The sequence below is a fragment of the Nymphalis io genome, chromosome 8 (assembly GCF_905147045.1).
Source record: "Nymphalis io chromosome 8, ilAglIoxx1.1, whole genome shotgun sequence".
In the NCBI taxonomy this organism is placed as follows: domain Eukaryota; kingdom Metazoa; phylum Arthropoda; class Insecta; order Lepidoptera; family Nymphalidae; genus Nymphalis; species Nymphalis io.
The window spans coordinates 2378550-2405008 of record NC_065895.1 but is presented as its reverse complement, the minus strand read 5'-3'; the positions used below and the strand labels follow the sequence as shown (position 1 = coordinate 2405008).

The following is a 26459-nucleotide window of genomic DNA, read 5'->3' as shown; positions in this document are numbered from 1 at the left end:
TATACGGTCGTTTACATACATCTATAAACCTCATTTCTTTTTTTGTACAAAATATTTATAGTATAACCATATAAAAAAAACTAACAACGTTATTTAAAACGAACATGAACTAGTTCACTGACCTTATTATATTTCTGTTCAATTTATAGTTTACTATAAATATATATAGCCCTTTGTTCATATATTATCCAAGAAAAGGTCATAAAAGAATTGTTTTTTCTATACAATAATTTATATCGTTCGGTTTTTTTTCAATGGCAATATTTTTCATGTTTTCGAAGATGTTCGAATTTTAAAAATGTTAACTTATTGACTTACTCGTTTGAATCATTCAAATCTCACGCCTGATATTGTTTCATATAGAACTGCTGATATGGTAATTCGTTAGTACCTGTAATGAACTACCGAAAATAACCTTACGACACGAACGATTATAAGAATCGCCTGATACCTATCGTTCCGCAGTAGGTCAGGCGCTAGCTATTAACTCTATGTTAGTCTGAACAATTATAATTAACTTATCGATATTTATAATAGAATTTGTAATCGAGACGTTTTAGTTTCGATTGATATTTTTTTCTATATAAAACGGAGGCAAATGTACAATGAGCGATGATGAAAAGGTCTTATAACAAAAGTGGATCGACATCACATGTATTAGCAGCCCCTTACCTATACCATACCGGAACACATCTTTACGAAACATCTGTTGAAGACGTTCGATAACTGACGAGTGGCCATCCTACCAGGCCGGTCTTGTCTGGCCTACATAAATAAGTATTTTTTAATCGGATTTTAGTTTTGGATATTTAATAAGGTGTAATAGGCAATGGTGCAATGTCTCAATTTTTTTTTGTAAACAATTATCCGATCCCATTTGTTTTCTATACATTGTACGTTGGCTGCCTGTCTAAGGTCGCAAATACCGAGGTCCTCGGATTCAAAGTTTTTGTTTCGGACTAAAAAAAGTTATTTGATTTTCCGCCCAGAAAATCTCAATCGCACCTCAGAAACTGAAAGTTTGCGCCGGAACTCTAAGTCGTATGGGATCTTCCGTCCAGTCGGATTATGAGAATGAGGGAATAGAGAGTGCACTTGAGCTTAGGCACACATTTTTGTACTATAATATGTACTGTTCAATTAGCTAGTCTACCATTGTAGTGGTCATCATGGTACATTCATGATACTACGCCATAATTTTACACACAAGCTGAATGAACGATAGGAAAGCATGGAACATGATTAAAGAAATATTTATTTCTATACTTAGTAAATTTTATATACTAATCTAATGAAATTTATTAAAGAATCATGATATTATAATTTAATTATACACGTAATCAAATTAAGTACGCCTGGACGCATCAAAGATTAGAAGCCCATATGTGGCGTAACTTGCATTTTACATGGAAATAACGTATTAAGAATGTTTATCACACAACCATTTAATAGTAATCTAGAAGTGATTTACATATAACACAATAATTATTTATTTATACTTCATTCATTTATTTATTACTCATTAAGCAAAACCGTATATTGCTAAAAGGCATAAACTCCGAGTTAATTATCTCGATCAGAAAAACAAATTGCAAACAATTAAATAATTTCTATTTATAATATGATAATCGTACAGAAATCGTTTTAAAAACTATTTCGCATTATTTAGGTACAATGACTTGTTAAACTAGTTACATAGATAGAAACTAGTAGAAATATGTATATATTATTTATTCCTTTTTTAAATATATATTTAAATCTGTGCATGCTATTTAAAAAAAAAAACTAAACACTTAAGATACATATGAGAAAAAGATATAATGATATTTAGTTAATGTAAAAGAGAGATAGATGTATTTGTATATAGTTGACTTTTAATTATTGCAATAGATTACAACTCGGCAACGGCGCATGCGTGATATGATATGAATCATTATAACGAACTGTTGGTATGATACTATAAATATTAAATCCTTTGACTAACGGTCGTGAATTGTAACTGTCCAGTCGTTATCTATAAAATAGTTCTAACTTAACCATTTATATTAAATATTGTCAGTTTCAGCCTGAGATATATATATATATATATACATATATATATATATATATATATATATATATATATATATATATATATATATATATATATATGTATATATATATATATTTATATATATATATGTATATATATATATATTTATATATATATATGTATGTATGGAAAGTATCTTGAGTAATTACATCCTTCCGGCTGTATGTCCATCCTCCTCCAGTCTCCTCGTGTATGCTCATTTTCTTAATAGTTATTTTTAAACTATTTTAAATTCAAAATCTCCGTAAGTAGATTTCGAATTACAAAGTCTTATTATCAATTTAATTTATTAAAAATGTTTTTAAGTTTCTCTTTTTATTATAATCGAACCGTGGGAGCCTCAATTCAATGAGAGAGATTTTTAAAATTAGAATATAACAATCGCTTTTATAAAAAACTTCCCGTTAATAATATAAAATGGTGTGTGGGTTTGTCTGGGAATCGTAAAACAAACCAAATATTTCCAAACTCGAAGGGCTTACGCATATGCATTGATCAGTTTGACTATCCACTGCCTGACTCAATCAAGCGGACATATACTTCGTGCTGTTAAAAGGTACGAGTTAATAAATATTGTATCGTAAAATGTAATGATTGTAGTTATCGATAATGCTACGATAAAATGAGTCATTGTTATATTAAATTAATTATTATGACTAAGGGTATGGGACGAACCGATTAATATTACATAGGAGTACAATAAATGTACATGGTACTGGGTACATTGCATCTAAATAGCAATTAATTATTACAACTACTATGACTGTTTCGGAAATCGAACTGGTGGTAGATAAAATATGTGTTTTACCTTTTGCTAGTTAATGGTAGAGCTCGTCGGGATTGGTACCACTCAAATATAAGATTCTAGGGATAAAGAGCAATGCTTTATTGTACATTATTTTAAGTGTATTTAGATATTGTGATCTTAATTACTGAAAGATATACATGCCGCCTAGCCATGTGAAGGTTCAATTCATACCCATTTCGCCTTAATGGTCAGACAGAAGAGGCAGCAGCTAAGTTTGAGTAGAAGAAATTAAAAATAAAAGCTGCAAACTCACCTTCTTTATCTTGTTAATTTATTTTGAAATATACTTTTAACGTGCTAATATTAGATTTGTAAATTGAATAAGTAGGACTTGACATTTCGCCTCTCGAGTACCTATGGTGTCAAGACTCTGTTACGATGCTTGTTCTATATCTGAGTTTGAGTTTTTTTTAATGAAGATTTTGTTTTTATCTTACAATTTTTTCTTCTATTCATATTATTATATTTATTCATTTTATTGCAACTTTTCAACTTATAACATCTCGCAACTCAATTTTATCTTATTTCCTGATGTCGTAAGCGTGTGCCATTTTACAAACTAATACAATACTGATGACCATACTATAGAAATACAATACTGCTTCCGACATTGACAATCTATGGAAGTTACGCGTGTGAACAGGCAATCGAAAGTTTTACTTCAGTTGTCATTTAACCTAAATAATATATAAATAATATAAGCGTTAAGTCGAAACAAAATTATAATAGATTATAAAAGACGCATAGTATACGTTCTGTTTCACACAATACCAACAGAATTTTATTCTTATTTCATATATCATATCATAGATAATAATAATAATAATAATATCCTGGGACATTTTTCACACACGGCCATCTGATCCCAAATTAAACTTGTACAAAGCTTGTGCTATGGAAACCAGACAACTGATACACTACATATACTAATTTTCTTTTGTAAATACGTACTTATATAGATAATTACACCCAGGCTCAGGACAAACTAACATGTTCATGCCCACAAAGGTCTGTGTGAAAATCGAACCCAAAACCTTCGGCGTGAAAGGCAAGTATCTACCAACCACGCCAACCGGCTCGTAAATGCTCGTCAAATATATATGTAGTATTATAATCAAGTTTCTTGAAGTTTCATCTTGGTAGTTTCTACATTCCAAAATTAAGTTTTTAAATCTAACAATATGATAATTCAAAAGAACTTGGAAGAACCTACTCGAAGACAGTTTATTTTACTTTTGTTATAAATACGATTTCTAAGAACTCTATATACCATATAAAGTATAAACATGATGCGAATTTGATACAAAAGAATGCCACGTAAATGGGTCAAACCTCATAGGGGTCCTTTAGATGGAGAGATGCGATGTATTTCAACACACGAACACGTGGAAGGCGCAGCGTTGAATTTTAATGAGCCCAGTATATACACATCATTAACAATGTACCCGTTGACCTAATTTATTTTTAAAATATAAAAGGGGCTTATTATAGTTTGTATAACTTTCAATAGCTGATGTTGGTATTATAACTTAAATAATGATGCCTTGTACAGTTCCTAGAACAATTTGACATCAATAGCAATACTCAGTATTGTTGTCGCCACCAACCTTTAGAATCTAAGATGCCATTTCCCTTGTGCATGAAGTTTCACTGGCTCACTCACCATTCCAAACGGAACACAACAACTTCTGTTTTGCGGTAGAATTTCTTATAAGTGGGTGGTACCTACCCAGACGAGCTTACAACTCCTACCAACAGTAAATATAAACATATACATAAATTAATTGTAGAAAATAGAAATGCAGTCAGTCTTACCACAGAGATGTTTCCGATCAATTCGTCAATATTTAAACATTATAAACCGAAGCGCGGGCTGAACTAATAATATTTTTATTTCTCGGTACAGTTATAGATAGATATAGATCATCTGTTCCAGGATGATTCAGTTTCAACTGCCGATGCTTTGTTGAGTTCAAAACAGATACGAATAATATATATATAAGTTAATACACTAGATACATGCTAAATGAAATAAGAGTGACACTTAATAATAACTTATATTAGGTCCAATGTTGACAAAGTTATTTATATATAATGCAATAAACTTATTGTATGTGAATTGACGTCATTCATGTGACTTCACGTCGCCCAACTAACCCCGTTTTTATATAAATCGAATTCGTCATATTAATAATTGAAAATTTGTTATAATTATTAATGATTAAACCAAATGGTTTTTGTTTCTTTAATTATCATTTGTAAATATATAGTAAAGGCCTGTAAATGTCCTTTTCTCACTTAGAGAAGAACGTTTGGAGTTTATTCCACCACGTTCCAATGCTGCTCCACCAAAGAATTTCAATAATATTAATACCAATCTTGTGTAGAATAAATCGCGGTGGCTATTTTTATATAATAACATAAGTTAAAATTGGAATGGTATAAAATGTGTCGGAACCCCTTGACGATTATTATTGGAACGTATGGTAATGGTTTGTATATTATACAAGTTGCCCGTACCCGTACTGAAATTGTACTGGCAAAATCTAATCACAAGTACCTCTCAAAAAATTTAGTCTTATCGAACGCTGACGTTATAAAATAAATACAATAAACCTATATTGCAAACTTCCGCTTTTTAAACTCAGTAGGCTTAGTAGACTGTGCGTTGATACTTAGTCGGGTCGGGGTTTTATAAGTATAGATAACAATAGGGCTGTTTTATAAGGGAGTAAACTATTTTAAGTATAATTACATTTCTATAACCTAACTCCAGGCAGACAATTATAAGGAGGCTGCTCGTCGATATATATATAATCGATAAATTGGTATATTAGAGTCAACTTGACCCTCACCTCAGAATATTATATGAACTATAAAAAATATCACATTTAAAAGATACACATCATAAAGCGTGTCATCGTTAATCTGATTTCAACATTTCAGAAGTTAGTTACGAAGTGAGTTCTTTTTTTTTTTTTATAGAATAGGAAGGCGGACGAGCATATGGGCCACCTGATGGTAAGTGGTCACCAACGCTCTTAGACATTAGCATTGTAAGAAATGTCAACCATCGCTTACATATCCAATGCGCCACCAACCTTGGGAACTAAGATTTTATGTCCCTTGTGCCTGTAATTACACTGGCTCACTCACCCTTCAAACCGGAACACAACAATACCAAGTATTGCTGTTTTGCGGTAGAATATCTGATGAGTGGGTGGTACCTACCCAGACGAGCTTGCACAAAGCCCTACCACCAGTATCACCACCAGTTCATACATAATAGCACTCCAGGACCAAAAATATCTCATGCTTACTTGCGATTTATAAAAGGATAAATAAATAGATAGGAATCATCAACATTGCCTTGCACGTTACGGTATAAATGAAGTAGTCTTCTGATTTCCAGGACACAGTGAATCTAAACGCGGGCACATCGCATTATCGTCACGCAAGGCAACGTGATTATCTCAATTATTCTCTTCTCGCAAAATAATATAAACGAGGAATTGTTAGATTGTATTATCACCGTCTGTTCATTTCTGTTGTTTATATTTTAATGGTAAAAAAAATAACTTCGAATCCACACATTGAAGAGCAGAGATAGCTAAGTGGTTGGATCACGTAAAGGGGAATAAACCGAGGCAATCACAATTGAATTTTCATGTGCTTAATTTGTAATTATAATTAATATCGTGCTGATAAAGGAAAACGTCGTGAGCAAACCTGCATGTGTCGGGTAAAACTGCCACAACATGTTGGAATAAGTTCCAAATTTTCTCCTTAAAAAGAGGAATCCCAGTAATGCGACACTTATAAGATGTTCCTTTAACTTAGAGTGCGTTCAAATATAAAAAAAAAATAAAAATTTTAGTTAAGTTTTAATTATGTTATGCTGTATGATTTTAAAACATAAAAAATGACACTTAAATATGTCTAATTTTCTTTTATTGCACCTCTAATAACCGCTATTATGCGTATGTTTCTTGTTATTATCTATGGAGCCAGTGTTTATTATTATTGATATATTATAGCTATCATTATATATCGTTCAGACAATTTTTCCGGTATTTTATGTATATTATTACAATTTTCAATCGATTTAAAAAAAAAATGTTTTTGCTACATTTAAACCAAGTTAATAGTTTATGACTGATTCACTTAACTGCGATATTATGCTACGTTTACAAATTACGATAATCTTTTACCTCGATCTAATTGCTAAACATTAAATTATCTTATAAATTTAATTAACAGTCTTTTTTATAGCAAACCCTTCAGCCTTGTTATATTAGAAGAGATCAATTATTATTTATAAGTTTTCGTCTGCGAGAGTTGACAGGTGTATTTAAAAAGTAGCCTTGGGGTGTAAGCTTGCTTCATATCAAATTTCATCAAATTCGCTTCAGTGGTTTAACTGTGAAAGCGTAACAGATAGACCGACAGACACTTTGCATTTATAATATTAGTAAAGATTAGTATCAAAAATCAAAAAGATTAGTAGCAGGTACGTTAAGTCTATACCGTCTAAGAAGTAAAACCAGCTAAATGCTCAAGTTTAGATACAGATTGTACAAATCGTTTTTTTTTTTTTTATTTACAATTTAGAACAAAAAGTAGTTTTAAATGTTACACTGGTAAATAGGTAGAGTCTGACTCACTCAATGATATCACTTGACATGACTGCATCGTTACAACACGAGACACAAAAACACAACGTAAATATTGCAATTTGAAATGACATACACTTCGACCGAGAATAAATATGAACACATCATATGACCAGGTAATATTAAAAATGTTTATATAATTTGTATCTTTGTAACAATAGGCACAAGAATATATTTGTAACATCGTTTAGTTTTTCGTATATTAACGAATTTTCACTGCTTCGTTGCTCTATTGGCTGCAAATCTTGAGGTCCTGCTGTTTGAAAGCTTATGAGAGTGAGGGAAAAGTGAGTGCACCCTTACGTTGCTGTCTATTCTCCATCGAATAAAGCCGCCGTAAAATATTGTTATTTAAGTTATTTATGAAATATTTAAAACAAAGATAGTTGTTTTTTTTTTTTATATAGAATAGGAAGGCGGACGAGCATATGGGCCACCTGATGCTAAGTGGTCACCAAACGCCCTTAGACATTGGCATTGTAAGAAATGTTAACCATCGCTTACATCACCAATGCGCCACCAACCTTGGGAACTAAGATGTTATGTCCCTTGTGCCTGTAATTACACTGGCTCACTCACCCTTCAAACCGGAACACAACAATACCAAGTACTGCTGTTTTGCGGTAAAATATCTGATGAGTGGGTGGTACCTACCCAGACGAGCTTGCACAAAGCTCTACCACCAGTAAAAAGTATAAAATTATTTTATATATGGAAATACTTTTATGGGTATAAGTTTCCTATCTCCTATTATTTTGTTGAGTCCGAAAAATCTTACAATGATCCTATTAAACTTACCACCTAAATACTCGTCGTGGAATGCAATACGTGACCGAGTATTAAGCTTTTCTTAAATTTATCCTTATTATCTCCTCAAATTAAGGGCATAGCTTGTGTTAGTGGTGGCAATACCCCATAAGGTCATCGTATATTCTGCGACTTTCGTATCGTTAGAGAAGCCGTATACATTTGATATATTCTGTCCTATCTTAATTGGCGGTGCATTGACAATATAAGCTATTTTTTATATATCTTATACAGTGTGTCTATGTAAGGCGGTGACAATAATAGTAATATATAGGTCTGTTACTCAAAAAGAAGACACCATTTCTTGGTGGTATTTCTCCGAAGATAAGACATTCTTACTAACAGTAGCATAATTTTTAAATTGCTCGATATTAAATGATAATTTTAAAAACTACTTATAAGAGCCTACTTAGAATAAATAATATGATACTTAATTTTGAAATAATTAAGAATCTTCTATTTGGAATATATGTATAACCATCGGTCTGTTTTCTGGAAATTTTGACAAATCATTACGTTTTTAGCGTCAGCGGGGTTTGTTAATGTTATTTTAGAAAAAATGTACAATGTACTGTACAGTCCTGTGTGTACTGTAATGTAAACGTACAACACACATGCATAGAATTCATAATCGTTCCATACTAATTTCATTCAATGCATAAAATAATCACAAATTGAAAAACTGGTTTAAGTTTTCATTAAAAACGATTCAGAAGTATTTACGCAAAAATGCATAAAGAGCAGATAAATATTGTCAATAAGTACATCAAATGAGAATATTTACGTCTAGAAAGAATCCTCACATTGGCTAAGTTTTCTCTAACTTTATTGACAAATTCATATTTTTTATCCTCAAGAAGATACATATTTCTCAATAGTTAAAAATTGTAACGGACTTCTCACTTCGTCAACTCACTTACCCGTAAACCCGTCGCCATAGCACGTATTTATAAACTTGAAACTATGACATTTTTTGTCGTATTCAAGTAAAGTGTAATTACAGAGCTGCTTGACGGCTCTTTTGACTTGAACCGTCATTTTGACCTGGCGGCAGCGCTTGATTCAGAAGAACTAAGGTATGGTTTCATTAAAATAGTTTCGTTGGTACTGAGATTAGTGTAACAGTTTTTAATTAAACTATATGTATATATATTTCTCTTTCTCTTAACTTAATAATAATATATTATGTAAAATATAGTAGGTATATAGTTGTAACAATCAAACTCACCATAAAACTAAATCGTTTGTATTTAGTTTTTTCACTAGAAATACGACCTACCTAACCTGGAACTATAAAATATATTTTGAAAGATCAATGTAAATCTGATAAGTAATTCCGTAATTAAAAAAAAAACAACAAAGTTAACTCTATATTACAATGGTATGAATTAAATGTTCATGTTAATAAGTTACTGGAAAATTGTTGATATATAAGGCGGCGATCCAGAAAAAAACGTATTTTATTACAAGCGAAAAATTCCGATACAGAAACGTTTATTCAAATTATTTTGTAGTGTGTGACAAAGTATTTTATACACACATATATACACATGTGTTTGTTATTTCACTTAAATGGAACTTAAACCTTGTCTCCACCACGTCAGCACCCTTCTTAGGATTGTGACGTTTCGACTTAATCACAATCTTAGGTCAAGTTTCATTATTAATTTACATATTCGTACGATCATTTACTTATTAATCACATTAGTATTTTTCCTAACAATAATCTTAATAAGAAACGTGTGAAATTAAATATATTAGATGTATTTAATATTTTATTTAAATTGATGTCTAATTATTTAATTTATTATTATTGTTAACGACGCCGTTCCTACAGTTGTACAAAAACTCGGCAATGCTTAACTCAGGTAGATAATAGAATAATAGGTATAATTAAGTCTGGGCATTGTTGTTTTAATGTTTACAAGCGAGTAGCACACGCGACGCCTCCAGGCGTTCACCGAAATAAATCAACGAAATATCTGAACTGCATGTAATGTCGCGTGTAAAGACATTGCTCCGAGGTCCATACATGTCATACAAAAGCAACTTAATTGTAGCCAATGGAGACAAACAGCCGAAAAATTGTGATTCATAGTGAGCTTACAATTACCTACCCCTGTAGCGAGCGTAGCGGCTCAACGTAGAATCTACGGCAGTATCGTCCGCACCACGTTGACGAGCGCACGTGTTCACTCGAACAGGCGAATCCTACGGACGTTTCGTGACTATGCGACCGCTTTCAGAAAAAGACAATTAGATGAGCAAGTATTGTATTGTAATGAGCGTTCGAAGTAGGTAGAGGATCCCTTCTCGTCAGTGAACATCATATCTCGGATTATGGGATACAATTTTTGTGATAGATTGTTCGTGAAGTGTGACTGAAACTGTGATGAAGGGTTTGGTCCTAGTGGTTGGAAGACATCAAAATTAGCTCTTACGCAGAACTAGATGTGCGTGCGGTGTCGCCCCGAGGGGCGCGCCGCCGCCAGTTCATTAAGGGCTGGAAAAAAACCATGGGGGTGATATCTAAGACGTTCGGCGTCGTTTTCAGTCTGTAAGTTAACGTTTGGAAATACTTTATTTTTTTATTAAATACTATCACGAGTTTGAAATAACAGTATGACAAATGTATTCAAATATCACTAAACAATAACCTCTTTTGTAAATCTTCCAAAAATCAGAAAGCTCTAATCAATGTAATCGTTCCATTTATGAATATTTACCGTAATCACTTTCATTTTTATAAAATTTTGTAATTTTATCTCATTTATACTCCACTAGCGCGATATATAAAACATATCAGAGCAATTTATCGCTTTAGTCCACTGAAGTACGACGAAGCGTAATAAAAGCCTATTATACGTTGCGCAAGCGCATCTATTCGCACGTACGAGCTGATGCGCTTTCGCCTCGCTAACCTAATGGCCCTATGATGTCAATCCATCTCTTTTCCGACACTCTCACACTCTTGCGATTGTTATACAATAATTACGAGAGCATTTGGGTTATTGTTTTCCTTTTTTTTTTGTTACACTAAGCCGTTAATTCGCACAGTTTCGTGTAACGGAAGTCTATTTTTCCATTATTGTCTGTACCTTAAGCAGGTCATGCGATAATAATTAATTCTTAATATGTTTATACTTATATTATAAATGCAAATGTAAGTCTGTCTGTCTCTGTCTGTCTGTGTCTGACGCTTTCACGGTTAAACCACTGAACCGATTTTGATTAAATTCGGTATGAAGCAAGCTTGAAACCCGAGGTAGGACATATTCTACTTTTTTATACCTAACAATAGCTTCTCAGCCCTGATACGCAAGCGAAGCCGCGGGCAAACACTAGTAAAATTGCGATTATTATTTTTTTCTAACCATTTATAAACTTTTATTAATATTTACGTTTAACGATCTATCCAAAATATACAAAAAAATCTTGCAAATTAAATTATTAATACTTTCGAATATGTACATGTTTATTAATTCATTTGTCTGGATGAATATATCTCTACCGTGTGATCTGAACTAGAGTTACCCTTATTATATCATTATAACATCCGCTGCGAGCCTTCGCTGTAATTGAGTGTTATTTTGAACAACTAGGTGATCTAAATAAGAATTTCAATCAATAAACATCGTAATATATATGTACTGGAGTGGGGCATATATAAAATGAAGCACTAAATTAAATATGTAAAACTCGACGTGTTTAAATGTATTAAGTAAATTAGAAAAGTATATAAGTTAGTGTGTGTGTGTCAAATCTTACACTTGAATTTGGTACAAGTAAGTTTCATCTGATTGAGCAGAAAATTTGGCCAATTGATGCTGGATAATCTATTATTTTATATATTGTAATTTGTTTAAAACGCTCGCCGAATAAGGGGTCAGTTTTTAAAGTTTACTTCAAACTATTATCTACTAAAGTTAAATTAAAAAATATTGTTTAAAAATATTATAATTAACAGTATAATAAATTTATGCAATAGTAATAAAGTTATATTTCATTGTAATGAATATTATAAACCACAAAAAATACTGTACATATAATATAAAATACTACCAAATATTAAACTATATATAATTAAAACTATATATAATAAACGTACAGTGATAAGGCCTTGGTTCAAAACTACGTTAATTGTAATTGTTCCCACAAACGCAAGTAATAACTTGCAGCTACCATGTATTTAATGTTAGATAACTTTTTTAATATATTTGTGGTAACTGTAATTTTCTTAACATTTTAATAATAAATTGTTAATTAAATATATGAGTGCCGCCGATTTGACTTATACAATTAGTAAGTTTATAGATGATAGAACCCCTTGGGTATGAAACGATCGTCTTCTGGCTATATTTTTACTATTTTTATTATACTTTTTTATAAAATTTGTAAACAATTTTAAGACATGATAATAAAAATATGTAAAAAAACCGTTGTTTCTTTTGCCGATTCTTCTCTGGGCAGGGTATTTTTTTTCAGAACCAGTTGCAGTTTCTGATTTGATAATCAATAAGACAGCATAGTTTTATTGTGTTCCGATTTGAAGGTTTTTTTAAAAGAATAGAAAGGCGGACGAGCATCAGGGCCACCTGATGGTAAGTAGTCACCAAGGCCCATAAACATTAGCATTGTACGAAATGTTAACCACAGGGACATAGTTCCTAAGGTTGGTGGCACATGACGATATAATGGTTAATATTTCTTACAGCGCCAAGAAATATATGCTCGCCTATGAACGATGTAAGAAGAATATTTTTGATAATAATATACCCTAAAAAAGTTTTACAAAACCGCTTAATTAAATATCGGTCGATGAAACGTGTAACGTGCGCTCGCAAATGTTTCTCACTTAAAACAGTCATTATTTACGCCCATGATCTCTTCTAATCCTCAACTAAATCTGTCGAGTGATTCAGACCAAATATTTAAATAGACCTGTAAATAAAAATAATATATATATATATATATAATATATATATAATTTTTCTAAGTAGGCTCTTAGAAGTACTTTTGAATCTTTTTCACAAGATTGTGAACAATGAGGCTTCTTCCGGTTCGGGATGTAGCATCTGCCGAGAAACTACTCAACTCTATTTTATCATATATAGTCTATACTTATATTTATCTTGTAAATAATACGCTTTATCTACATTATTGTGCTATGTATTTAGTAATTGGGCGAAGTTCTTAGTTTAATTTATTTCCGATCTAGATATATACATATATAAATATATATACATACATATATATATATATATATATATATATATATATATGTATATATATATTCTTATCTATAGTTTTTTCATACATAAGAGAATTATATTATTTCAACTGAATATACTGAATATTATATTATTGACCTTACAACTTTTAATAATAAATACTTCATGAAACGAATATTGCTTGTAAATTTTAACTGGCATTTAGTTGTATACTTTTACTTTTCAAGACCGACCTAAAACCTAACTGCTTATATTTAAAAGAAAAAGAAATACTCTTATTGTATGAACAGAATTTACAACGCTTTGAGAAAAGGCGGTCGCCGACAAAAGCGACTCTTACTTTGGTGGTTGGAGATTAGGATAACCTGTATATCTTGGTCTTTGATGTTTGATTCACTTTTATCAATGGCCTGCAAATGCAGTGGCACGGAAAATAAAACAATTGAAATCAACTTTTGCGTTGCGAAATATAAAATATTCGATCCGAAAAGAATGGGGACCGCTTCCGTTCTATTGTTTTTTTTATTTTTATTTCGTCACTCAAAGCGATATGTTAAATCTGTACTTCTAAGTTGGTGTCAGAAATATGTGTGTACAAACAATTCGCTGGTAACTCCATAAATTTCACATATATAGATCAAAAATCGTAATATAACAAAGACTTTAAAGTTTAAATGAAAGCATTAAGTCCTAACATAATTTTATTTTTATAACATCTTCAATTAGATAAGATAACTGATATTTTTAAACAAATAATCATAATCAACGTTTTTCTTGGTATGTAAGAGATATAGGCCATTCAATGTCATACACAAAATATTGTAAAAAGGCGATAACTCCAACAATACGTTGTTAAACGACAATTTGTTAACAAATACTTTAGTAGAATAGTTGAATAAATACCAAATTTGAGACTAATTAGAATACAGATATTAACAAAACTTTAATGTATTAAAAAAAAGTATTCTCTATGAAAAGTAATATTCGTAAACGCCACAGTAGTGCTATGAAGTTCTCTAAGAATTCTACATCGACTGAAATGATAAAAACCGACTCACTTTAATACGCTATTTTGATGCGTGTATCCTTTAAATTATATTATTATTATAGTCAATATCGCATATCACTTTCTGACATTTTACTCAGGTGTTATGCGGTTTTAAGGAGTTTTAAGTTTGATCATTCAAATTAACTGTATAATCGTATGTATTGATAATAATAACAGATGATTTAAGCGGCATCGCGAAGGCTTAAATCATCTGTCAAAGATGCAGAGGCCTATATGATGATAATAATAAATAAAAAAAAAGTAAATCGTTGATCAGATTGCAAGAATTCAAAACAAATAAGGTTATTTGTGAAATTCTTATTGTTGATGTAATAAAAAAATGTATATACGAAACTATCTTTTTTTTTTATTTAGTCAGTCACTGTAAAAGCTTATGCCGATATCATTAGGCAGGAGTTAACAGACTAAATGTTGCAATTAACGAATAAACAAACGAAATGTTTGTAAAGGTGTGATTTACAAACCCCCATTGGTCTTAAATTCAATCGATAGGACAAGACTGAGATTTTATAACTGTCGTAAATCGAACTCAGCCTGTGCCTTTCGTGCCCCCATATCGTTAGTCGCGGTACAATCAAAATCTCGTAAAGTGTAATGGTTCGATCGTAATGGTAATCTACCCGTTCGATATGGGAACGACCATTGTCGATCCGCCATCGATAAACAAAGTGATCTCTTTTAATTGACACGGAAACATGGCCTCTTTTGTGAGTGCACTTAGGAGTCACTATGACGTGCAGTTATTGTTTTTTTTTATCTGTTAACATTTAACATAGGTTTTAGACAAACATCGTGTTACGGATTATAGCGTGCGTGGAGAATCGTTGTTTCCTATGCTCATGGTTTTTTATGGATCGTGAAAAGTTACGCTACATACACTTTGATGTATCATTTCACTTTATAAAAAACATGACACAAATGTGTTCATTATTTTATTTTTTAAAGATATAGTTTTATTTTTGCTAAAGCTAATGTTTCGTTGAATTTTTAATGTATTTGTTCAATGTAATTAAAATAAAATGAATTTTTAGTCATTAAATTCAACATCACTCTGATGGAGTGAAATTAATATACAGGCTTTTATTAGTGACGTAAATAGTCTTTATTGTTTTAATTAAGGCGAAACCAACGTTTTGACGACAGACATCGATCTTAAAAAGAAATAAATTTATAAAGTAAGGACAGAAGGCACTTTAAAAAGAAAATAATAATATGAATGAAAATTATGTACATATACAGACATACTTATAAACGTTGTGTGTTTTCTTCTTTCGAATGACAAATCAATGATGGTAGAAAGAGATAATTGATCATTTAACTAAACATTCGTCAAGCAACGTTCATAAATAAGCCCGATATTGTTAAATAAAATGGGATAGGACGTCAGAAATGGCGTGGCTGCACAGTGATGAGTCGTGTGTCCAGATATACCAAGGCTGACTACATTGTAGGATGTTACTTGACATTCAATCTAGTGTGTGGCTAGAAAACGTGAATACTACAGAAATGGTAGAAAACAGGTTCAACTATAGTCAAAGGGGACATGAGTGTTCCATTTTTAAATGCAACCGCGTTCTAATTTTAAACGATATAAATAGTATATCGATTTTAAGTTAATATAAATAGTTAATACTATATGCCTTTCTTTTTATCACATTTCTATATTTTAATTTATTTTTCTTAGGTATTATGGTTCAGATAGTTACAGATAGCTGTGTTGATGTTAGTCACAACTTACATATAAAAAGCCACTTGCAGGAGTGGCGCTTAAATCGGTCATTGAACTTTAAAAGTATTTAACTTATTGATAACAGAGGTTTTCCAATGCAAAAATTGTGAAAACTTAGTGAATCAGAAATAGGTTTGACGTGATAACAAGGTTGATAAAGTAATGCCTTTACATTATATATATTAAAACTCATATAAACCATCACTGGGTATGGGGCATCTATATACCGGCTGTCACTTGTATTGAACAAGTATATTTTCTACTTTCACTATTTGTATATAGCTTGTTAAAAAGCGTTTCAAAGCATACATTTTCGAGTTTAATTCAACTTTGAAAATTACCATAGATTATACAAAAAAAAAAATTACTTTCATAAGTGTTAAATATTATCTGTGCGTGTCCGACGCTGGTCGCTTTAAATACGACGCTTTAAATAAAAACATAAAGTTCTATCTTTACGTTTTTATTTAAAGCATATATAGTATACATAGCAAAGCCAGGCTGTCTGATATTAAAGGTTATTCCATTCAGGCGTCATTTGAATCAGTTTTTGCTCATCATCAATCTTATCTCTTCCCACTAATTATCTTCAGCCGATTTTCGTAAATTGAAAAGTTTGAGGTGGATCCTTTTTATGAAATAATGATAGGTTTATGACGTAAATTATTTTGCGCTGCATAAAGTTGTTGTTGAGATGTTTTTTTTTAGGTTTATTTTAAATTTTTGCTCATGTTATAAATTACTGCTTTAAATTACTAATTGAGTTATCTTCATATTTTTTTAAGTTATAGTAGGTAGACGGACTATCTAATGGACCACTTAATAGTTGGTGATCACCGCCGCCCATAGACATTGGCACTGTTAGAAATATCAACTGTATCGCCAATGCGCCACCAACCTTGGGAACTAAGATGGTATGTCCCATGTTCCTGTAGTTACAATTTCTCAATAACCGTTTTAACCGAAACACAACAATACTAAAAATTGCTGCTTGGCGGCAGAATATATGTATAATGAGTGGGTCGTACCTTCCCAGACGTGCATATAGTCCTACCACAAAGTTAAATTTATTACATATCAAATTACAATGTAATTTCTTCAGGTGTCATATTAATACAGAAGTTCAAAAGCTCCGTACATTTGTTCGCGTTATTATGCAACATTACGATCACGTCATAGTAAACAATGTCAGAGCCAAGGTTTGAACGAATTATCGAATGCGAATGCAATAACAAAATTACATTAAGTGGTTAGAACACTTAGCAATAAAATTTTCTTGAATGACTCTGGAATATTCTGTTTAGCGACTTGTGCCCCTTTCACTCCCCTGTACTTGGCTGCCGCACAGCCGTGCACCCAATTATGACACGCAAATGTTGTTTTAATTACAATATTTTAAGGAAGTAATTAAATAGTATATATTTCTTATACGGTTAAATAATAGTTGAATATTAAATATTGTTTCGACGACCGCTCGTCTCTACAGCAACGGACGAACGGACAACACGATTAATTATGTATATATGCAACCCATTTGCACAACAATGCTCGCGTGGCTAAACATTTTTAACGTTGTTTTTTTAGATTATCTGTATGTCTTTGTTAACACAATAAATACTTTATTTATTTTAGATTACACATTCACGGCCGTAACGGCTAGGTCAAATGTATACGGTGATGGCTAATGATTATTTAACTACCTAAATATAATAACGTTAGGATGTTGTTATCGCTTTTTGATTAAATTTTAATTTATAGGTTAATATAAAATTTCAACAAATTCGTATTCATAGGAATCCTTATTGAACGTAAAGTAAACTCGAAGCTTGTTCGGTGTTTCCCTAACAGAATGAAACTTTAATCATTATTGTATCTCATATTCTCATCACATATTATATCGCCAAAAAGCAGTACTTAGTATTTTTGTGTTCCGATTTGAAGGATGACTGATTCCATGTAACAGGCACAAGGGACATAACATTTTATTTTCCAAGGTAGGTGGCGCATTGGCGATGTAAGGAATAGTTAATATTTCTTACAGCGCCAATGCCCCACCTACTATACCAACCATACTTACCAACCTTATGGTAAGTGATCACCATAGCCCTAATGGGCTATGGTGAGCCTGTTTGTCGGTCTGCCTACCTATTTTATAAACAAAAAATATATAAGATAAGTAAGTATAAATAGGTAGATCGTTGAAATAACAAAATAAATATAGAAACATTCAAATAAATGATAAAAAACGACATTTGGAATTCGTTGATTTTCGTACAGGATATTCACAATTTAATTATAAATAATTGCAATATTACAATAATATATTATATATCAAAAGGCGTATTTCAAACTTGTAATAAATTGTAAGAATAAAAAGTATATAATATATGAGTCATTACTTTGTACATAAGCTGTATGTCAGCATAAGCGGGCACAATGGTGTGGGAGGGACACGGGACCGCTCAACCCTGACCCCTATGTACGCAGACAGCTTAATTACACATTTATTTATAGCTTACTGTATTCCAGTTTCTACAACACTGGTCAAAGGCAGATCAACTAATTTGGCTTTAACCTGAATGCTCATTGGTCGCCTGTTACGTCATTAGATGTCAGTGCCACCTACGTATACCCATTTGGATTTTTGCTATTATAATCGTAAGTGTTAGGACTTCAGTGTCAAATATATACAATTACAAACAAATATACAAGACTAGATTATCGACTAGAAATCGCTTAAAAGATTAAAAAAAATCTATTAAACAGACTTTTATCATACTTTGTACATTAAACTTGGACCCTTATTTTATTATATACTTCGGTCTAAATTTTCTGTGAATTGGCAAAACTTTACCCAATTTAAATGGCTTTGCTCTTTACGAGTTTTTTTTTATCGAAAATTAGGTAATTAATGCTGTCACTGCAATACCTACTCATCAACGGAATCGTTTAAATGTAAATTTGGTTTTACTTCAATTAAAATTGTCGATACAACGTAATCAAAACTTTAATTCTACGTGGTTTTTAATTGAGGAATTATTACTTACTGGTATTATGATAATGATAGGTTTTTTCTAGTGGACTTTAAAATTTGGAATTTAAAATTGTTCGGCATCATCATACTTTACAATGACTTGACTGCTTCATTGGTCTAGTAGCTTGATGAAAGGCCGCAGAACCGGAGGTCTTGGGTTCAATTCCCAGGTCGGGCCAATAAAAAATTATTGGGTTTTTCTGTCAGAAAATTCTCAATAGCAGCCCGGAGTCTGGAAGTTGGAAGTGTGTTCACTCCCGTGCCTCGGAAAGCACGTAAAGCCGTTGTTCCTGCGCCTAAACTCTTTCCGGTCGTGTCGGATTGCCTTCCCATCGGATTATGGAGTTAGGGAATAGAGAGTGCACCTGTGTTTGCGCACACACTTGTGCACTATAATATCTCCTGCGTAGTTAGCTAATCTCTCTTGAGATTGGCCGCCTGAAATGGCTGAAATCGGTCTGGAGGATATCATCATCATCACTTTACAAAGATTTTATTTAATATCAGTTGGTATAAAGCTATATTTTAAAAACGTAGTCAGGAGAAAAATAGACAATACATTTACCGAGTCGAACAAAAATTAACTAAGTTAGTAATTTAACCAAATTATACAAACGCCATTGAAAATTTCAGTGTAATTCGACATGTGGCTTCAAGGCTTCCGTTCGAATGTTCCATACAACAATAACCCTTTTGTTTTCTCGTTAGCAATGGTCTTAGGAAGTAATTTAGCAGAATATTGGACACGTATTGGTTTCCATTTTGTGTGAGGTCGGTACAATGTCAACGCTTCAATTTTAATATTGCTACAAATATTTATGTTTTATTTTAAATAACTTAAGGCTACGTTGGAAAATTAGATTGTTCTGTCACAGTTGAACGCGTTCATAGTTAATAATGAAATGTTTTGTCTTCAAAATTTAGTTTAATATTGTTATTTTTAATTTTTTGAAAATATCTTGTAATTATGACTATGAATCTCTTACCAAAGGCATGATAACTTTACTAACATAAATTGACGGCTTAGTAATAACGAGAAGTCCCCAGGCAAGGTAGTACTAAATAACGTCCATCCTGCAGTCATTGATGAAACTTTACTAGGCGTCGAAGGCTCGGGGCTAAGCGTTATTACCGGTACTATGGGACCAACCCTAATTATTCCAAGATTAAAGTTTATAGTTTGGAAAATTCTTAACATTTTTTTCAACCATATGTAAATTTAGTTTTCTTAAAAATGTTATTATTTTCTTTTATTGTTACCTTTTAATTAAAACAAGAATTGAATTGTGGTAGTTAAAATTTTATACCTTAATTTTGTTTAAAGTTAGAGCACGCAAAAGTAACGTGTCCGTTACGCAGGTGTTTGATTGATATCGTCCTTTGTATAACAGAACAACCCTCTTCCTGCCAACATTGCGGTTAACCGTTTTTCTGTTTAATTTTATGCAACAGTAATTTTAAACATGATCTAAATATATAATATAGGTAATTGTCATGTAAAAAATTAGCAATGGATTTTATTTCTTTGTGAATATTATCCATCAAACGAAATAGATTAAAGATCTAAAATATTAATTTATCGGCTCCATTGATCGTGTAAACACGGTGCGCTTAATTAAATTACTACTACAATAGCAGAAAACTCTACGTCATGTTCCATCAGGCAAAGAATCAAGACATCAGCTTCTCGCATCGGGTGAAACATTATCTCCGAAACTATCGCCCTTCCTCTGCCTGAGGCCTGTTCGGACACCTGTTGCCTATAAGAATATATTGTTATGGAACCTTGTTCTTTAGTTAATTAGAAATAAGTATGTCTTTAGCGTGGAGGGAAGGGTTATGACGGCCGTAGGCACGGACGCGGCGCGCGTGCTCTCGGGCCACAGGGGAATGCCTCCAATAGTCATTAACTTTTGGAGATTGGTGGCATCACAATGATATATGTTTGGGATGTGCCGGATGCTTATGTAATGACCACAGAGAATGTATTATTATGAATACGAAATAATTTTTTTAGGTTCTGCTCATGCTGGCGATAGTTGGACTGGTTTTGTTAAGAAGCAAATTAGCATAATATAATTGCTTATTATAAACTGACATAAAATAATATCATGATTATAGAATATTTTCACATTTCAAGGATATGCTAAAAATAGAAACACGTTTAAAATTGAAAAATATGACGAAGTATAAAAGTTATATAGAATTGCGTAGTGGAAACAGAAAGCATCTTTGTTTCTCGCTCACTGACACGTATTTTCTCTGCGAGCGCTCAACAAACGTACCACCTCGTTTCTAACGAATGCCGAGTAATATCTGAGAGCGAGGCAATTTTAGGTCATTCCCATCCATTGGTGTCGGGAAGCGGCCTTGCGTTGAAAACGCACGCGCTTACGAAAGTTGGTTGTTTGTTATAGTTTGTAGACTCGTTATAGAAAATAATGCTTATATTTTTATCATTATATAAATGTCGCAGAACGAATACATTGTTTTAAGAATATCAATATTTATTTTGTTAAAAATGTTATATTGACTTGATTTTTTGACACAAGCTTAAGGAAAAACTACTTAAGTAATTCAAAGTTTAATTCTTAAATAATATTTTTATTACAAAATGTAAGATCATTTTGAGATAGATGAAGTGCTTAAAGCTGATGATTTACGATATACATAAGTATACAATAATCATTATCGATTCGACATAAGATTCGATTCTTAGTTTTAAAACGAAACCATAGATATCTCCAAGAATATGAATAATAAATCATACGATTTTAATTCGTCGAATTGTTTGAGGTGTATGTTCAGTATTCGTTTTGTTTTGTCTACATTCGTTGCTATGTTACGTAACAAGTTTGGCCGAAAATGTTAGTTTAAATTTCAACTTAGCTTTTGACCTACATACACTATGCTCAATTCACCTTTTAACCTTTAGAATTTATCTTGAAATATCTCAACTTTTAACTTTTTTATATATATATATATATATATATATATATATATAATTGTACGACTAGATCGAGTATAAAAAGCGTTAACCGTAATCCCTACCAATATTATAATTGCGAGAGTATTAGCTGATGTCTTTTCACACAGCAACGGAGCAAGGAATCGGTTAAATTTTGTACATATTATTTTTTGGACTAATGCTGGTTTTTTTTATTCAAGCAATAATGTACACAGAGCAACGGTTAAAGCCTAGTATGGTTATGTAAAATAAAAACAAAATTTAGTACAAATATAATCGAATCGCAAGATATTTTTTTATTTACCGCAATTGTTTACGCAGGGCCCGTTAACACAACTGTTGGATGCACGCCAAGAGTTGTGACGATAAATATGATTTCTGGAATGCGTTGCAATGAATCAGATGCAAATGCGTCTTAAACGATACATATAAAAAGATACATTTAATAATATAAGTTACAATGTATATTAGTATATTTACAAATTATCATATTCGTGAAAATAACAAATGATATGTATCTATTAAAATGATTTATCTCTAGTTAATTCAAGTTCATTTTTGTAAAAAATCCGAGAAATGAAAAAGTTCAAAATGTCATTATTAGCATAAAGGGTCTCTTATTTGTATTTGTATTTGGGATCGCTGAATAAAATATAAACAATGGACTGTTTTAGAAATTAGAAGTGATCTTGGTGATAAGTTTACAGAAAATACACGTGGATACAGATAAGCAATCTATCTATATTTTACGTATAACTTATACAGTTTACATTATTCTAATTACGGCATGTTGAACACCGGCAGGGCGGAGCGACATTAAATCTTTCCCAAATCGATTATAGGTTAGCAGCGTAGACCTCGCTTTGTCTCTGTCTAAAGTCGACTTTCCTTTCATTTTGGGCAAGTTATACGGTTCATCGTACTTTGTGGACATTAGTTAGGACTAGCTTTGCCCGCGGCTTGAACCATGGGCTCAATAAAATACGTAATTTGAAAGCCAAATTTCTCGGAATAATAAAACTGCGCTGACTCTTCATCGTGATATAAATATCTATAAATAACGGAATGTAAAAAATAATTCTTTGTTTCTGGCTATCAATATTATTATTAACATTAATATAGTTTTAAAATCCCAGCCCGGTCTAATAAAACTTGATTATTTTTCTGTCAAAAATTCTCAGTATCAGAGGCTGACGGCAGTGTTACACTTCCGCGCCTCAGAAAGCCGTTGGTCCCATCGGAGTACAAGAGTGCTCTCGGAGAGAGAGAGTATTTGAACTCTATAATATTTCCTGCTCAGTTTAATCCTTAATAAGATAGATAGATAGATAAAGACCGCTGTGCCCGAAATTCGTAATGTTATATCTAGGTATTAAACTAACGTTATGAAACAGGGAACCATAGTAAGCCTAAAAGCATTTCGAATAAACCAACTAACATAGCTCCTATTTGGTTATCCTAAATAGTTTATAGCGTCGATTGTTCCTCTAAAATTGGCGAAGTTCTCCATCAAACAATGCGAGGTGCAATTTTCAATGATACTTCCATTAACAAAAGCAGGAGAATTGATTGTTGTCTAAAGATATCTAATTAAGAGCTAACGAAGTCGATGATTCACTAGTACAGTACTTATTCCAGCAGATTTTTGTGTATTATGATTTAACAAAATTTCCACTAATTGTTGAAAGTTTTGGCAGATGTCTTAAGTCATTGTCATTAACCATTCGCCCAGAAGTATATCAACGATCTTTACTATAAATGAAGATTTCGCTAACATTCACTGTGATTATAATATTAATACTCTCCGCTCTAGTAAACTCTGAGAGATAAAAAGCGCATCCGTCCGAACATCCTTTTTCGATATTCTAGTCTTTATGTCTTTAGTCTTAAGGAACAGAATGACGTGCTTGGTACTATATATTTACGGGTGGTGCCCATTTCGGTTAAGGTTATGTGAGAGGCGACGTGCGAAATTAAAAGTGAAACAATAAGGTGTTTTCGTTTTTTACGAATGTCCGACGAAAGTGAATTTTAGTTTTTATACCATATCACATTTAATAATTACAATATTAAGAAAGTAAAATCTTAACAATAGTCCATTGTCTACAATTCTAAAAAGTACTAGTAATTTAATAAACGTGTTTTTCTTTTTCCGATTATGTTTAGAAACGCACCAAAGTTTTAGTAGTCAATAAAGGCCTAGTAATCGAAAACTATATCGTATTTTAAATAAAATCGCGGCCTGGTAAATAGCTCAGTTGGTGCTACGGGATTGCCACCACCATTAACCAATATTTACAACGCCAATATGCCACCCACCTTGGGAACAAAGATATTATATCCCTTCTTCCTGTACCTACACTGTACCACTCGTCCTTCAAACCGGAACACAACCATATTAAATATTACTTAACTGTATATTAAGTTAGATTTTATAAACAGAATATAAGTGTTATATATTAACTTTCTTCTTCCACAGCCTGTTCGAACAGGAGATTATGAGCTACGTGCCGGCGTCAGGGTGTGCAACAGCTGAACCTTCGCCTGCGGCGTCGCCGGCCGCCACGCGGAGCACTCGTGCGCCTGCGCCTCAACGGCGGGACTTCGAAGCTAAATTACGAGCTTTCTACAGGAAGCTGGAAAGCAAAGGCTATGGGCAGGGCCCAGGGAAATTAAAGTAAGTCTAAATAATAAGTTATACTCCTTTGAAAGCCAAGCATAGCGTATCCACTAAAGGGGCGTCGTTTTTAACGCACCACTAATAAGTTTACCTACTATAAAATCTTTCAACTCACTGAAGCTATCATCAAGATAGATGTAGACATTTTAGATGCATAAAACACTACAATTTCCTGTGTTTACCTTAATGACATATTAATGTATATTTACAGATTACATATACGTCGTGATCATCTTTTAGAGGACGCATTTAGACGTATCATGTCCTGCAGCAAGAAGGAGTTGCAGAAAGGCAAACTGTGCGTCCTTTGGGACGGAGAGGAAGGCTTAGACTATGGAGGACCCAGTAGAGAATTCTTCTTCCTCCTGTCGAGGGAACTGTTCAACCCATACTATGGATTGTTCGAGTACTCCGCCAACGATACTTACACGGTGCACGTGTCCCCGATGTCGGCGTTTGTTGACAACCATCATGAATGGTAAGATTCGATTGTTGATCGTTAAAATGTTGATCGAAATATACGACCGGTTGTTTGATTAGACCATACCTTTTTCTAATATTGTTATAATTAAAAACTGTCGTAGAAATTTTTTCGATGACACCAAACAGTTTTAAAATGTTACTCCGAAGATTATTTAAGAATTTGAGATAATAATGTTCAGTTTATAACTTGACAGTTTAATCGATAACGAATGTATTTTAACTATTTTGATAACATTCGATGTTTTAAAAGGGCTGTTGCTTTATCTTAAAAGCATAAACCACGATATGCTAAAAGCCGTCAAAACTCGATAGGCGCTTGAATACTTAATATACCTTAACATGGGCCTTATTACACTGCATGTAGTTATAATACTTAAACCGTATTACTAACAGTACACAATCACAGCCATTATAGATAATAACTAACAATCAGTATAAGAATAATAAGATTAGGTGGCATTGTCCCAGCAAATAAGTGATGTTGACACGGAAAGAGGTATTTATTGGTTTTTTTTTTTTTAATATTGTCATAATTCATTTAGCCAAGACAGATTTATTTGAATTTATCCATATGCGTTAAGTGTAATAAACTTAATAAATAAAACTGGTGGTAGGGCTTTGTGCAAGCTCGTCTGGGTAGGTACCACCCACTCATCAGATATTCTACCGCAAAACAGCAATACTTGATATTGTTGTGTTCCGGTTTGAAGGGTGAGTGAGCCAGTGTAATTACAGGCACAAGGGACATAAAATCTTAGTTCCCAAGGTTGGTGGCGCATTGGATATGTAAGCGATGGTTGACATTTCTTACAATGCCAATGTCTAAGAGCGTTGGTGACCACTTACCATCAGGTGGCCCATATGCTCGTCCGCCTTCCTATTCTA

The 26459-nt window shown here is 32.5% G+C and overlaps 1 protein-coding gene across 7 annotated transcripts in view; it reads left to right on the top strand.

Moving 5' to 3' along the window:
• The window catches only part of LOC126770161 (E3 ubiquitin-protein ligase HECW2), a 106851-nt gene that overhangs the window by 74165 nt on the left and 6227 nt on the right, over positions 1–26459 (top strand). For 6 of the 7 annotated variants that reach the window (XM_050489366.1, XM_050489368.1, XM_050489363.1 and 3 more), the window contains 2 exons: positions 24891–25088; positions 25303–25569. In XM_050489366.1, coding sequence (XP_050345323.1) covers positions 24891–25088; positions 25303–25569 — 465 coding nt within the window. Of the gene's footprint in view, positions 1–10532; positions 10938–24890; positions 25089–25302; positions 25570–26459 lie in introns of those variants that run through there. The other variant, XM_050489370.1, reaches the window with a different exon arrangement.